Raw genomic sequence first — 14,954 nt, forward strand, 5'->3', positions numbered from 1 at the left:
ACTGCCTCGGAAGACGGTGGAGGCCAATTCTCTGGATGCTTTCAAGAAGGAGTAGATAGTTATCTGATGGATAGGGGAATCAAGTGATATGGGGACAAGGCAGGGACTGGGTATTGATAGTGAATGATCAGCCATGATCTCAGAATGGTGGTGCAGACTCGAGGGGCCAAATGGTCTACTTCTGCACCTATTGTCTATTGATGGTGGATATGCAATGGCAAGCATTTAAAGATCGCATGGATGAACTACAACAATTGTTCATCCCAGTTTGGCAAAAGAATAAACCAGGGAAGGTAGTGCACCCATGGCTGACAAGGGAAATTAGGGATAGTATCATGTCCAAAGAAGAAACATACAAATTAGCCGGAGAAAGCGGCACACCTGAGGACTGGGAGAAATTCAGAGTGCAACAGAGGAGGACAAAGGGCTTAATTAAGAAAGGGAAAAAAGATTATGAGAGAAATCTGGCAGGGAACATAAAAACTGACTGTAAAAGCTTTTATAGATATGTGAAAAGCAAAAGATTGGTCAAAACAAATGTTGGTCCCTTACAGTCAGAAACAGGTGAATTGATCATAGGGAACAAAGACATGGCAGACCAATTGAATAACTACTTTGGTTCTGTCTTCACTAAGGAGGACATAAATAATCTTCCGGAAATAGTAAGGGACTGAGGGTCTAGTAAGATGGAGGAACTGAGGGAAATACATGTTAGTAGTGAAGTGGTGTTAGGTAAATTGAAGGGATTAAAGGCAGATAAATCCCCAGGACCAGATGGTCTGCATCCCAGAGTGCTTAAGGAAGTAGCCCAAGAAATAGTGGATGCATTAGTGATAATTTTTCAAAACTCCTTAGATTCTGGATTAGTTCCTGAGGATTGGAGGGTGGCTAATGTAACCCCCACATTTTAAAAAAGGAGGGAGAGAAAAACTGGGGAATTATAGACCGATTGGTCTGACATCGGTGGTGGGGAAAATGCTAGAGTTGGTTATCAAAGATGTGATAACAGCACATTTGGAAAGAGGTGAAATCATTGGACAAAGTCAGCATGGATTTATGAAAGGAAAATCATGTCTGACGAATCTTATAGAATTTTTTGAAGATGTAACTAGTAGAGTGGATGGGGAGAACCAGTGGATGTGGTATATTTAGATTTTCAAAAGGCTTTTGACAAGGTCCCACACAGGAGATTAGTGTGCAAACTTAAAGCACACGGTATTGTGTGTATGGTATTGATGTGGATAGAGAATTGGTTGGCAGACAGGAAGCAAAGAGTGGGAGTAAACGGGACCTTTTTGGAATGGCAGGCAGTGACTAGTGGGGTACCGCAAGGCTCAGTGCTGGGACCCCAGTTGTTTACAATGTATATTAATGATTTAGACGAGGGGATTAAATGCAGCATCTCCAAGTTTGCGGAAGACACGAAGCTGGGCGGCGATGTTACCTGTGAGGAGGATGCTAAGAGGATGCAGGGTGATTTGGATAGGTTAGGTGAGTGGGCAAATTCATGGCAGATGCAATTTAATGTGGATAAATGTGAGGTTATCCACTTTGGTTGCAAGAACAGGAAAACAGATTATTATCTGAACGGTGGCCGATTAGGAAAAGGGGAGGTGCAACGAGACCTGGGTGTCATTATACACCAGTCATTGAAGGTGGGCATGCAGGTACAGCAGGTGGTGAAAAAGGCAAATGGTATGTTGGCATTCATAGCAAAAGGATTTGAGTACAGGAGCAGGGAGGTTCTACTGCAGTTGTACAAGGCCTTGGTGAGACCGCACCTAGAGTATTGTGTGCAGTTTTGGTCCCCTAATCTGAGGAAAGACATTCTTGCCATAGAGCGAGTACAGAGAAGGTTCACCAGATTGATTCCTGGGATGGCAGGACTTTCATATGAAGAAAGACTGGATCGACTCGGTTTATACTCACTAGAATTTAGAAGATTGAGGGGGGATCTTATTGAAACGTATAAAATTCTAAAGGGATTGGACAGGTTAGATGCAGGAAAATTGTTTCCGATGTTGGGGATGTCCAGAATGAGAGGTCACAGTTTAAGGATAAAGGGGAAGCCTTTTAGGACCGAGATGAGGAAAAACTTCTTTACACAGAGAGTGGTGAATCTGTAGAATTCTCTGCCACAGGAAACAGTTGAAGCCGGTTCATTGGCTATATTTAAGAGGAAGTTAGATATGGCCCTTGTGGCTAAGGGATCAGGGGGTATGGAGAGAAAGCAGGTGCAGGGTTTTGAGTTCGATGATCAGCCATGATGATGCTGAATGGCGGTGCAGGCTCAAAGGGCCGAATGGCCTACTCCTGCACCTATTTTCTATGTTTCTATGTGTAGTCTTCCCACTTTACCCAAGAAAGAATGGACATGCTAAAAGGAGAATCCAGTAAAGATTCTCGCTGCACTGGTTCAATGGCTGGCAAGATTGCCAAATGAGAGATTTGTCTGGAGTGCATGGGAACTAGAGGAAATCTCATCAAAGCGTGGAACATTCCTAAAGCACTGATGAGCTCGATGCCAAGAGCTCATATGACTGAGAAGTCCAGGACAAGCAGCACAATTTCAGAGCAAGAGGTATGTTCGTGCGTGACCACATGCATACATACATGTACATGTGTGTGTCTACATGTGTAGGTACATATGTGTACATGTGTATCCACCACAGTTTAGGTCTTTCCAGACCTTCCAGCTGTGCTGTCCAGCATAATCACTAGCATAATTTCAACCTAGCATAATCACGGGAGAATTTACAGTAAACAATTGCACTTCCAACTGCTACATACTTGGACCATGGGAGGAAACCGGAGCATCCAGAGGAAACACACGCAGTCACAGTGAGAATATACAAACTCCTTCCTAAAAGCAGCGGGAACTAAACCCGGGTCGCTGGTCATACACTAATGGTTGAGATGTGGAGAAGTGCTTAGGGTTGTGGATTTTTGGAGCTTTTTAAATCAGAACATCGCAGAGGCTCAGTAGTTGTGTTCAGTGAACACACAAATCAATACATGTATGGAAATTTCAGGGAACAGGGAGCATGGGGAAAGTGCTAGATAACATCTCTGGTTGTAATGAATGATGGAGAAGGTTTGAAGGGGTGACGTACTGCAGCTCCCCTTTCTCCTGAACTTGTGACGTATGGATAAATGTCCAGAAAGTAGTTTCTCAGGTAGTTCTTCACCTCTCAATGCATTACTCAGCATTTCTCCTTGGGAAATTCACTCCTTCCCAAAAACACCACAGATCATCTGCTCACAGCATTCTGACATGCAAAGTTAAGCACTCCAGCTCTGAAATACTTCCAGTAAGCAGAAAATGTGAAGCTAACGATCCAACAGCTTGGATGATGCAGGTTTCTGTCTTTACCAGCTTTACAGACAGCATGCCCCAGATTCTTACCACACTTGGTAGCAAAGATATCCCCCACCTCCTTCATAATCTTTATATCAATTACTTTAAATCCTTGCCCTTTGGTTTTTGACCACTACTGTAGGAAGAAGTTATTGCTTCCATCTACATTTTCAGGGCCGCCCAAACATTTTATTTACCACAGATGGTCTCCCTTACCCATCCCTGTTGTAATGTAAATATCCCTGCTTCCAGTTTTGGCAACATCTTTGTTAATCTCTTCTATATCACCTCCAATGGATTCACATCTTCAGTGCAAAAAGATGACCTAGACCGTACACAGTACCCAATTTGTGGCCTAGCTCCATGCTCTTACAGTTAATGCCTCAGTTAATAAAGGAACACATCCAGTATATGTTTTTCAAATTAGTTTAGGGACTAACTTTAAGAATTAGTGGGTGTCAGTGACAAGGTCCTTTTATTTCACACTTAACATCATCCCATTCTTTGTATAGTCTTTGCCAGCTTGCAGATTACCAAATGCATAATTACACAACTTGTTTGATTTCCCCATTGTTCTGCCTAACTGACTAGATCTTCTGGTAATCGAAAGGTTTCCACCTCAAGCAAATTTTAGATTTAATTTACTGCTCCCTTGGACCCTATGGGCTTTAACTTTTCTGAAAACCTGCCTTCCATGTAAAAATGTCATACTTGCAAAAAATTCATAAAGGCTCCATTAAATGCACTGCCTTCACCAAATCCCTTGTTACATCTTTAAAATTTTTCAAATGAAGTTACTCAGGCACAATTTTTTCTTAAAGATCCACCCTAGTTCCCCAGAATGAATCTGTGCCTTTTCTTATATTGGACTCCTACAATTTGCCTCCAACTGCAGTTAAACTGAGAGGCTTAAAATGACTTGCTTTATCACCAATTCCTGTTTTAAACAGTAATAGAACGTTTTTTTATATTTAGAGATTGAGTACGGAACAAGCCCTTTCAAAATCAGAATCAGGTTTAATATCACTGGCATATGTCATGAAATACATTGTTTTACAGCAGCAAAACACTGCAATCCATAATAAAACTATAAATTTCAATAGATTAAAAGTAAATTACTGCAAAAAGAGAGCAAAGAAACACAATGAGCCACAGCACCCAGAAACTCACATACTTAATTGTAGCCTAATTTTCTGGCACTAGTTCTGAAACCAGGCAGAGTTGTTAACTTTCTCCCTTGCTTTCTTTTCGATGATGCTCAATTCCTTAATATTGTAACTGTTACTATATTTGTCTCATCCAACACTTCACACTCATTCACCTTATTTCTTCTCATTCTTCTCATTTATGAAGAGACCGGAAAATAGGATTGGAGCAACAGGTCGCTCAAGTCTGTATCTCCACTTACATGATCATGGCCGACCGATGGCCTCAAATCCCTTTGTGTGCCAGTTCTGCATAACTCTGAAATTCAAACACCTTTCAAATATCTATCCATCTGTACCTTAAATACATCCATCACTCTCAGGAGCAGAGAAATTCCAGCTATTCAAGATCTTCTGAGAGAAGAAACTTGTAAGCACCTCCGTTTTAAATGACTGTCCCCTTATTTTGCAGCTACGTCCCCTTGTTTGCAACTCTTACGCTCTGAAAGCACATCAGTATCTACCATTTCAAATCTCCTTAATTTAGGGTTTTGACCCAAAATATTGACAACTCCTTTCAACCAATAGATGCTACTTCACAGCCGAGTTCTTCCAGCAGATTGTTTGTCACCTCAGATCCCTGCATCAGGACTGAAGAGAAGATTTAAAATTTCTTCATGGTTGGCATAGCTTAAGAAGACTTCACAGAGAAGCAGCAAATCACAAATGCAAGAGATTCTGCAGATGCTGGAAATCCAACACAAATGGCAAGATGGTTTCAGTCTGAAACGTTGACTGCTTATTCATTTGCATGGATGCTGCCTGACCTGCTGAGTGCTTCCAGCATTTTTATGTGTTACTATGGATGTCCAGTATCCACAGAATCCAGTGTTTTCAGTTCAACCCACATAGCCTCATTTGATCAGCTATCTAACATTACATCTCTACTTAGTTATAATTGCTTGTTTAATCACATATCACCCCTCTAATTTTATTCCCCTTACAAATCTTATCTGATTCACCAGTGTTCTTCCACAGAAGACATCTGTTGTCCTTACTTGGTCTTACACCTTATCCAAATGTAGATCCAAAAATGAGGTTAATTTTTAAATCAACAAGCACAAAATGCTGGAGGAACTTAGCAGGCCAGGCAGCATCTTTGAGAAAGAGTAAACAGTTGATGTTTCAGGCTGAGACCCTTCATCAGGACTGGAAAGGAGGAGGAGAAGTCAGAGTAAGAAGATGCAGGGAGGGGAGGAAGAAGTCTTAAGGTGGTAGGTAATAGATGAAACTGGAAGAGTGGGATTCATGGCTGTGGTAGCGGGCCTGGGTGAGTACATGGTTGAAGAGTCAAAGAGCAGTAGAGATTACAGAGGGAGCAGTGAGAGAGGGTTTCACTGAACTCCCATTGAAGGGAAGATTTAAACTTGTTCAGGATAGATGTCCCTCAAAGTGACTTCACAGTAGTAGTGATCTTATAAACACAAGAAAATCTGCAGATGCTGGAAATCGAAAGAAACATGCACAAAATGCTGGAGGGACTCAACAGGCCCGGCAGCATCCGTGGAAAAGAGTAAACCGTGGATGCTTCGAGCAGGACTGGAAAGGAAGCGGGAAAAGTCCGTGTAAGAAGGTGGGGGTGGGAGGGGAACAAGCGCAAGCTGGTAGGTTATAGGTGAAACCGGAAGTGGGGGGGAAGTGGCTGTGGAAATGGGTATGGGCGAGTACACAGAGTTGGATTGTTCATTGAGGTCTTGAGTTCAAGCATAACTAGGAATGGATAAATGTCAACTTTTCCATTCCTGGCCAGATTTACAAAATAAACTAAAATCAGGAAGCATCCTAAATTTCCCAGAATGTATGTCCTATGCTTGGAGTGTCCTGTCATTCCTCTATTATATTAGCCCAAGTTAAAGTCTTAACAGCAACTCTTTTCCCCGCCAAACTAAATATACACCATGGAACTGAAATCTATAACATACTGACACGCATTAGCAACATCCTCCTGAGGTTTTAATAGCTGAAATCCAAAGACCCATGTCAGCTCCTATTGACAGTAATTACCTGGTAATCAGCTCTAACTTGCCACCGCATTAGCTGGACAAGCAGGTAATTTTATAATCAATTAACAAAGCAAAACAAGTAAAATATCAACATCAAACCAGAACTAAACTTTAATAAATGAATCCCCAAAGCCCACAAAAATCCATCCATTTACCAAAATCACAACACAAACTCTTCAGAAGCAGTAAACACAAAGTACACTGCAGATCAAGACGTACAAAAAAGCTGGATGAACTCAGCAGGTCGGGCAGCATCTGTTGAAAGGAGCAGTCAACATTTCGGGTTGAGACCCTAAATTTACCAGAATGCATGTACCATGTTTAGGTCCTGATGAAGGGTCTCGACCTGAAACATTGACTGCTCCTTTCAACAGATGCTGCCCGACCTGCTGAGTTCATCCAGCTTTTTTGTACATCTTTAGAAGCAGTGCTCTGTGGAAATTGGCTTTATGCCACTCCTAATGCACTAATGTTTAATAGGTTAAATATAAAGTAAACAAGTTACATATACATCAGAATTGAAAATGCATTATGGAAAACTTTAGAAATTATAGAAGAGAATCGTGATCGGTTGTCTGTATTGGCAATATTTAATTCCCAAGAATTGTCTCATATTTTTGTGTTCTAATTTCAACCATGCCTCATGACAGTAAATTTCAGGTAATAACTGGAGGGCTGGGTGGATTAAGAACTGGAGTGGAGGCTGCATGCTAAGAGAAATTATATTGGAATGCCAGTCCTCAAGACAGTGTTATGGAACCAGGACAAGCAGTTCAGCCATTATTTTTTCAGAAATACATTTTTGTCAATATTTTTTAAAACAGTTCACCAGACCAAATTCGGAGAGGAATAAAATGGACAGGGAAAGCATTGGCTTAAGTGCTCAGTGCCAAGGTGGCCTTAAATCTTGAAAAAAAAACCACACCAAATATTTTGCAGATCCATGCCCCACTGTTCCTGATCAACCACCTCAGCACAAAGAGCAAAATTATATGAACTTTGTGTAATTATCTTATATGGAAAAATATATCGCATCAGATGAAGAATCTGACAAAGGAAAGAAAAAAATGGAGGTCTATGGGGAGGGAAGGGTTAGATTGATCTTAGTTAATTAAAAGCTTGTCATGACATCATGGGCCAAAGGGCCTGTGCTGTCCATTGTTCTATGACCTGGGTTATGTTAGGGTACGTTCTGGAGTTATGGAATATAGCAAATAATAATTTCAACAGCAACCAGTCTTCAGATCTGAATGTGGATTGCAGATGGAGTTTAAAATGCATTTCGGTGTTCTGGAGCTGCAGAATGAGGTCGATTGCAAATCAAGAAACACACCACTGACCCATGTCTACATTTGCATGAATGCAGCTCAAAAACAAAGGTGATTAACGTTTATTTTGGGTGTTTAAAGTGTTGGTATGATTATCTAATTGTTTGAAAATTATATGCAATTCAAAGGAAGCATTGTAGATACATTGCAATTATAGAATTGTCCTGCTGTTACCTTTGATCTTCAGCATATAAGAATGTCACGTAATATTGGATCAGGGAGCCTCTTCTAAGAGTGTCTCCAGTATGATGCCTGCTTGTTCTGCTGAACAAACACTTCTCTCTTCACAGCTTCAGTGTCTCCTGGCAACTTCAATCAATATCACAACAGGCTAAAAAGAAGAAGCATTTCTCCCTCCACAGATCCTGTATAATCCATGTACCCCAACTTAGTATGTGTTTTTTTTTTAAATTCTCATCTGCAGTTTTCTTTACAGATGTAGTCAGAACCATCTCCTGTCCTGACTTTCAGTTCACTTATCAGCATCAGAAAAGAATATATATAAATAAAACAAGGCATATGATCATGTGCAATGATTGATTTCCTACTCCTAATTTTTCCCATAGCTAGCCAGTATATAGGCAATAAATACCAAAGCCAAGATTTGAGGATATTTATTTTCTGAACAGAGATCTTTGCCTTAATTGTACAGTAAACAAGTGGGCTTTGACACCTTTACAAATACAGTATATATTAATTTGATCAAGAGGCCAAATTCTTACATGCTAAAAATATTTTTTTTATTTTAAGGTAACAATAAATAAGCAGACAGTAGCTCTACATTTTGAAATACTAAGCTAAGCACATAGGAACTAAATTGGATAACCAAAAATAGCCGAGAGCCTGTGATGCAATGAACCTGCAGCTATTATTATGAAAGCTGCACATCAGTTTAGTGCTGCTTGCTTGTCAATGATTTCTGTGTCTAGACTGTTAATTAGATATTCATATTAAATTACATATTTAAAACAATGCCAAATAATTGGCAACGTTTACAGCCAGCTTGCACTTACTAAAACTAGCCTGTAGCTGAAGGGTATATTGCCTGACTGGGCTGAATAACTGATAGTGTATGGAAGCTCTGAGATACAAGTAGAGGCTTAATATAGTCTGTCTCTGAAGAGCAAGCATGACCAGAGATATGTCACACCACCTCTCAAGCGTGCTCTGCTAATCAACATTCAGATGGCTAATTTGACTTTGGTCTCCACACCATTTTCTCATTTGTTTCCAATAATGCTCAATATTCCAGGAATTTACAACATCCTTCAATGGCTTAGCCTCCATAGCTCCAAGTCGCACAGCCTCAGAACAAATTTCTAATCTCCATCTTAGATGAGTAGAACCTTATTCTGAAACTATAAATTTTGGGTCTAGGTTCACTACGCTCATTCATATCCCTCATCTCACCATCATATAGCATGTGAAAGATTCAAGTGTAAGATTAATTCCAATCACTTGGTTGTACTTCTACTCCAGGCATACAGATAGAGGCTAAAGAACGTAGCACCACCAGTACTGAGGACCAACAAGGCATGGTCAAGAAAGATGGAGCAGCGCTTGCAGGACTGCTTTGGGTCGATATTCAGGGACTCATCTTCAAATCTAAATGAATACGTCATAGTTGACAGCGACTTCATCAATACCTGTGTGGATAGTGTGTGCCTTCAAGAACATACCAGACATACCCAAACTACAAGCTCTGGATGAAGCAGGAGATTGAGTTTTTTGAGGGCTAGATCTGCGGTGTTCAAGACCAGTGATCCAGAGTGATGCATGAAGACCCTGTACAACCTACAGAAGACTATTTTAAAGGCAATTCTGACTGAAGTTCGAGACAGAATCGGATGCAGGTTAGCTCTAGCAAGGTTTGCAGGCAATTACTTCCTACAAGATGGAATTTAACATCACGATTGGCTGCAGTACTTCACTCCCAGGTGAGCTCAATGCCTTTTATGCACGCTTTGAAAGGGAGAATAAAACTACACCTGTGCAATACCCTGCAGAATCTGGTGATCCTGTGATCTCTGGCTTGGAGGCCGACAGCAGAACATCTTTCAAGAGGGTGAACCCTCACAAGACACCAAGCCCGGTAGGGCAGTGAAAACCTGTGCCAACCAACTGGCAGGATTGTTTGAGGACATAATCAATTTCTCACTGCTGCAGACAGAGGTTCCCTCCTGCTTCAAAAGGATGACAATCATATCCAAGGAGAGCAGGAAGTGCTGCCTCAACCACTATCAACTAGATGCACTCACATCTCCTTTGATACATAATCATTTTTTAATTATGCATTGCAACGTACTGATGCTGCAAAACAAATTTCACACCATGTGCCACTGATATTAAATGTAATTCTGATTTGGATACCCAGTCATGGGTGGACCAGATAGACAACAGACAACAGGAGCAGGAGTAGGTCATTCGGCTCTTCAAGTCAGCACCACCATTCAATGTGATCAAGGCTGATCATCCACAATCAGTACCCCGATCCTGCCCTCTCCCCATATCCCTTGACTCCACTATCTTTAAGAGCTCTATCTAACTCTTTCTTGGAAGCATCCAGAGAATTGGCCTCCACTGCCTTCTGAGGCAGAGCATTCCATAGATCCACAACTCTCTGGGTGAAAAAGTTTTTCCTCAACTCCGTTCTAAATGGCCTACCCCTTATTCTTAAACTGTGGCCTCTGGTTCTGGTCTCCCCCAACATCGGGAACATGTTTCCTGCCTCTGGCATGTCCAATCCCTTAATAATCTTATATGTTTTAATTAGATCCCCTCTCATCCTAGCAAAGACACATTCATTCGCTCAAGTGCCAAATCACCCAACGGAAGATATGATTGTGCACAGAACAGATAGCTGCAAAGTGAGATAGTCCTGGATGCCACAGAACAACACCACTATCAAGTATATTGCAGGTGCCAGCTCAGAAAGCATAGGCAAGGAGGTCCTTTTGCAGAGGAATTCAGTGGCGCAGGTTAGAGAGCAGCTAAAAAGCAAACACCTCACAAAGCTAAATGTCATTGGATAGTTTACCAGAAAACACAAGGACAACTTCAAACATCTACAGAGTCTGACACAGAGTTGTGCATACAGCTTGGAGTCTAGCTCGATAGTTGTGGCCAACTCCATCTACAAATTTGTTGACCCAATCAAAATGCAGCATCTAATAGCTGGATGTTGCAGTTTGCAGTGAAGTACAAGCAGAAATCACTGAATGCCCGGGTGCCATCATAGCCGCGAATTGCAATATTCAAGACAACTGAATGATCGTTAAGCAATTCCGAGCTCAACAGGTCTATGGTACATAAACATTCATCCTCCCATCCAAGCAACACACACGAAAAGTTGCAGCAGTGTGTGCTATCTACAGGATGCACTGCAATGACGCGTCGAAGTTCCGAAAGCAGCACCACGACCGCTACCATCTAGAAGGACGAGAACAGCAGATACCTGGGAACATCATCACTTGGAAATCCCCCTCCAAGTCACTCAACATCCTGACTTGGGAATATATCACCATTCCTTCACTGTCACTGCATCAAAATCATGGAATTCTCTCCCTAACAGCACTGTGGGTGTACCTACACCTCTGGGACTGCAGCGGTTCAAGGCCGCACCATCTCAAGGGCAACCAGGGATGGGCAATAAATGCTGGCTTAGCTGGAGATGCCCACATCCCATAAAATGAATAAATAAAATAAAAACACAAAATGCTGGAGGAACTCAGCAGGCCAGGCAGCATCTATGGAAAAATAAGTACAGTCAACCTTTCAGGCACAGAGCCAAGTTTCCAGCATCTGCAGACTTTCTCTTGTTTGTCATCTTCCCATCCATCCCAGCTTGTCAGAGCAATTCACAGCCATGATTGTGGCAGTCAATATTCAGCGATTTCTGCTTGTGTTGCAATGGAACTTGAAATACATTGCTAAGGTTTTTTTTAAACACACACAAAGTCTGTTTGATCACGCTTCAAGCTTCACAAAGCAAACTACTGAAGAATAATTGAAGCATTTTAAAGACCAGCACAATGGACCCTTTTGATAAAGGCAATTATTGTTTCACACTTCTAATATGCTAAAGTTACCTGACACTTTAGCTCATGCTCCAAATGTCAGGTCTTGCCATCTGCAGGTAAGCACTACTTCTGTCACAAAAGTGATAATGGATCGGACCATTGTGAAAATGTCAGCATTTTTCTTTTCCTTTTCAGGGAATTTCTTTTTCTCTGTAAAGGGTCAATGAAGAAGATGGATTTGGCTAAGACCCTGTAGAATCGGCTGGGGTGATTGAACTCAAACAGCCGCTGTCATTTTCTTCTGAGCCAGGTACAATTCCAGTGATATAAACGTTCTCTCTTGAAGTTAACTTATTTCAGCTCCATCAAGATCTGGTGAAATTCAAAGAGAACCAATGCATTCTGAACACTCTGGGTTGACACATTCTTCTGCTGAGATCCTTCAACCTTCTCTATGGTCGAGCAGCCTGCCTGTTCTTGATGGCTTTTACCCATCCTTCCAGTATTTCAAAGTTCATTATGAAATTATAATTCGTACATTCATGCTTGAAACAATTTCTTTATTCGGATGCCATAATCTCAAAAACAAATTCCTTTGGCATGTGCCTCACCACTCCAAGAGCCTTTCCACAACTTGTAATTATAGACATCAGCATAGTTGAAATAACCAAGTTGATTAGCTAGCAGCTAGCCTGAAAATGGACAACCGGGGTGGGGGGGAATGTGTATATGCACACACGCACATGATTCCTCGTGCTATTGTGTTCTAAGATTTACAGAGATAATCAAAGAAAGGCAAGTCTGTGTTAAATATTCATCACCGTCAAAAGGAAAATTCTTGCCCAAGCAACAAAATGACTTTCCTTTGACCAGGGAAAAGTGTTTTTAAGTATAGCTGAAATATTTTTAAAGTACAGAACGACACAACTCTATTCTAGCCATTTTCTTTTCATTCGCACAATATCCTGGTATGGGTAAATTCCATAGTTTTAACTTCTGACTGAATAGCAGATTAAACCCATTTATATGATCTGACTACGTTATGATTATTTACTTATCGAAAAGGACATGAGCACATGAAAGTCTACCCATGCGAAACATGGCCAATTAACAGCTTAGTTAAAGGCAGCAAAACTTATTAATCCTATACATACAAAAAGGCTGCCCAACCTGCTGAGTTTTGTCCGTCCTGATTCGACCACAGCATCTGCACAGCATCAGTACTTTGTGTTTATTATTAATCCTATTCTCCTTAATTTTTAGCTAGCCAATGGTGTAGTGGCATTGACACTGGGCTCAAGGCCAATGGTCCTGGGTTCAAACCCAATCAGCTACTTGCATGCTTTCCATCCATGCTCGGTTGAGTGCCGAGCTAGAAACTCACCCTCACAAAAAAAAGACAAATACTGAGAAAACAGTAAAATAGGCCGCCTGATACACCATAAAGTGCGAAAAGGAACAACAATGCTCACTAATTAATTTACTCTGCACACAACTTTAAATCACAGAACCTTTCTGCCAAGGAAATCTGATCTTGATGCAAGTGTGAACAGCTTAGATTATAAGTGAGTCCACATTTTAAGGGAATTATTACTTATGCTGTCATTTGTACATCATTTATAACAGAAAACCAATACAGTCAAATGCAAAGAAAACTTACCCTTCCAATCTCACATCTGGAAGAGTTCTATTCAGTGCAATCATGTCACTAGCCATGAGATTAAACTGATTGATTTTGAACAAATCCCTCATTTTCTCCTGATCTTCTTTAGGAATATGGACAGCCTTTCCCATTTCACCTGGACCTTCTTGAGCTCTGGAAATGACAGCTGGAACACATAATGAAAGTCAGAGCATGAAATACAGAACACACATACACATTTACAAACATACATATTTTTCACACTAAACAAGAATATATTTCATGTCAATTGTAATGCATAACAGAGTACAAATTTGGAGATAAGATTTCAGTAAAGTGTTCCACTCCAGGTCATACAATTTGCTCAATTTGCAAGACCATTGCGAGCAAGAGGGTGTCAAGAGCTAGAGGTTCTTTGGAAACAGATGTCTAGGTAGTAATATACTAGAAGAAAGAACGGAGAAAAAACATTAATAAATGGCAGACACAAAAATTCTGAAATTAAAACAGAATGCTGGAAGAAACCTTTGGAAATCAGACAGCATCACTGGAAAGAGAAAATTAACATCACCCAGGACATGCCCTCTTTCGAATGCTTCCATCAGAAAGGAGGTACAGGAGCCTGATGAGACACATTCAATGATACAGGACAACATCTTCCTCTCTGCCGTCTGATTTCTGAATGGACATTGAGCACTACCTCACAACTTCATTATTTTTATTTGTGCACTACTTAGTTAATTTTTAATTTTATAAATATAATGTACAAATTCTGAACATTTCAGATCCAGAATCCTTCTCCAGAACTGAGAAAAGCAAAATACTGAAAAGTAGAATAGATAGCCCTCAGTTCTGATAGAGTCTGAAGACCTGAAATGTAAGTAATCTCATTGTCCTGCTGAGTTTATCTGCTGTGAAAACATCAAATAGGAAAGAGGTGATGTAAGTGTTGTGCTATAAACAAAATCACCAGAGAGCCACTGAAGTTAGTAGATAGAGAAGTGTTTTATTCAACAAAAACGAGCAGCAGCCATCACATTGAGACTCTTTGGAGTAAGAGGCCTGTTCGACCCAGTATTACATGACATTTTATATGCGAAAGATCAAAGGATAGTTCTATGGTTACAATGTATCTAGAATGCTTCCTTTGAATTGCATACAACTTTCACACTTCCTTCTTCACTCCCACACTCCAGACACCCAAAATGAATAATTAATCAGTATTGTCTGGTTTTCCATTAATTGGAGCCCACAGCTCGAGGAAACCATTGTCCAGGGCTGCAATTTAAATTTAATCTACACTCCATGTTCAGGTCAAAGGATTGTTTGCTGATGTTAATATTTTGCTGTATATCCTCCTCCAGAATACATCCCATCAGTAACAATGCAAATTTATGAT

General features: G+C 40.7%; 1 protein-coding gene across 2 annotated transcripts in view; it reads right to left on the reverse strand.

The window, feature by feature from the left end:
- The window catches only part of galnt13 (UDP-N-acetyl-alpha-D-galactosamine:polypeptide N-acetylgalactosaminyltransferase 13), a 359,051-nt gene that overhangs the window by 227,040 nt on the left and 117,057 nt on the right, over nt 1-14,954 (reverse strand). For both annotated transcript variants that reach the window (XM_059966532.1, XM_059966531.1), the window contains exon 3: nt 13,574-13,742. In XM_059966532.1, coding sequence (XP_059822515.1) covers nt 13,574-13,742 — 169 coding nt within the window. The remainder of the gene's footprint in view (nt 1-13,573; nt 13,743-14,954) is intronic.

This window comes from Hypanus sabinus, chromosome 4 (genome assembly GCF_030144855.1).
Source record: "Hypanus sabinus isolate sHypSab1 chromosome 4, sHypSab1.hap1, whole genome shotgun sequence".
NCBI classification, from domain to species: Eukaryota; Metazoa; Chordata; class Chondrichthyes; order Myliobatiformes; family Dasyatidae; genus Hypanus; species Hypanus sabinus.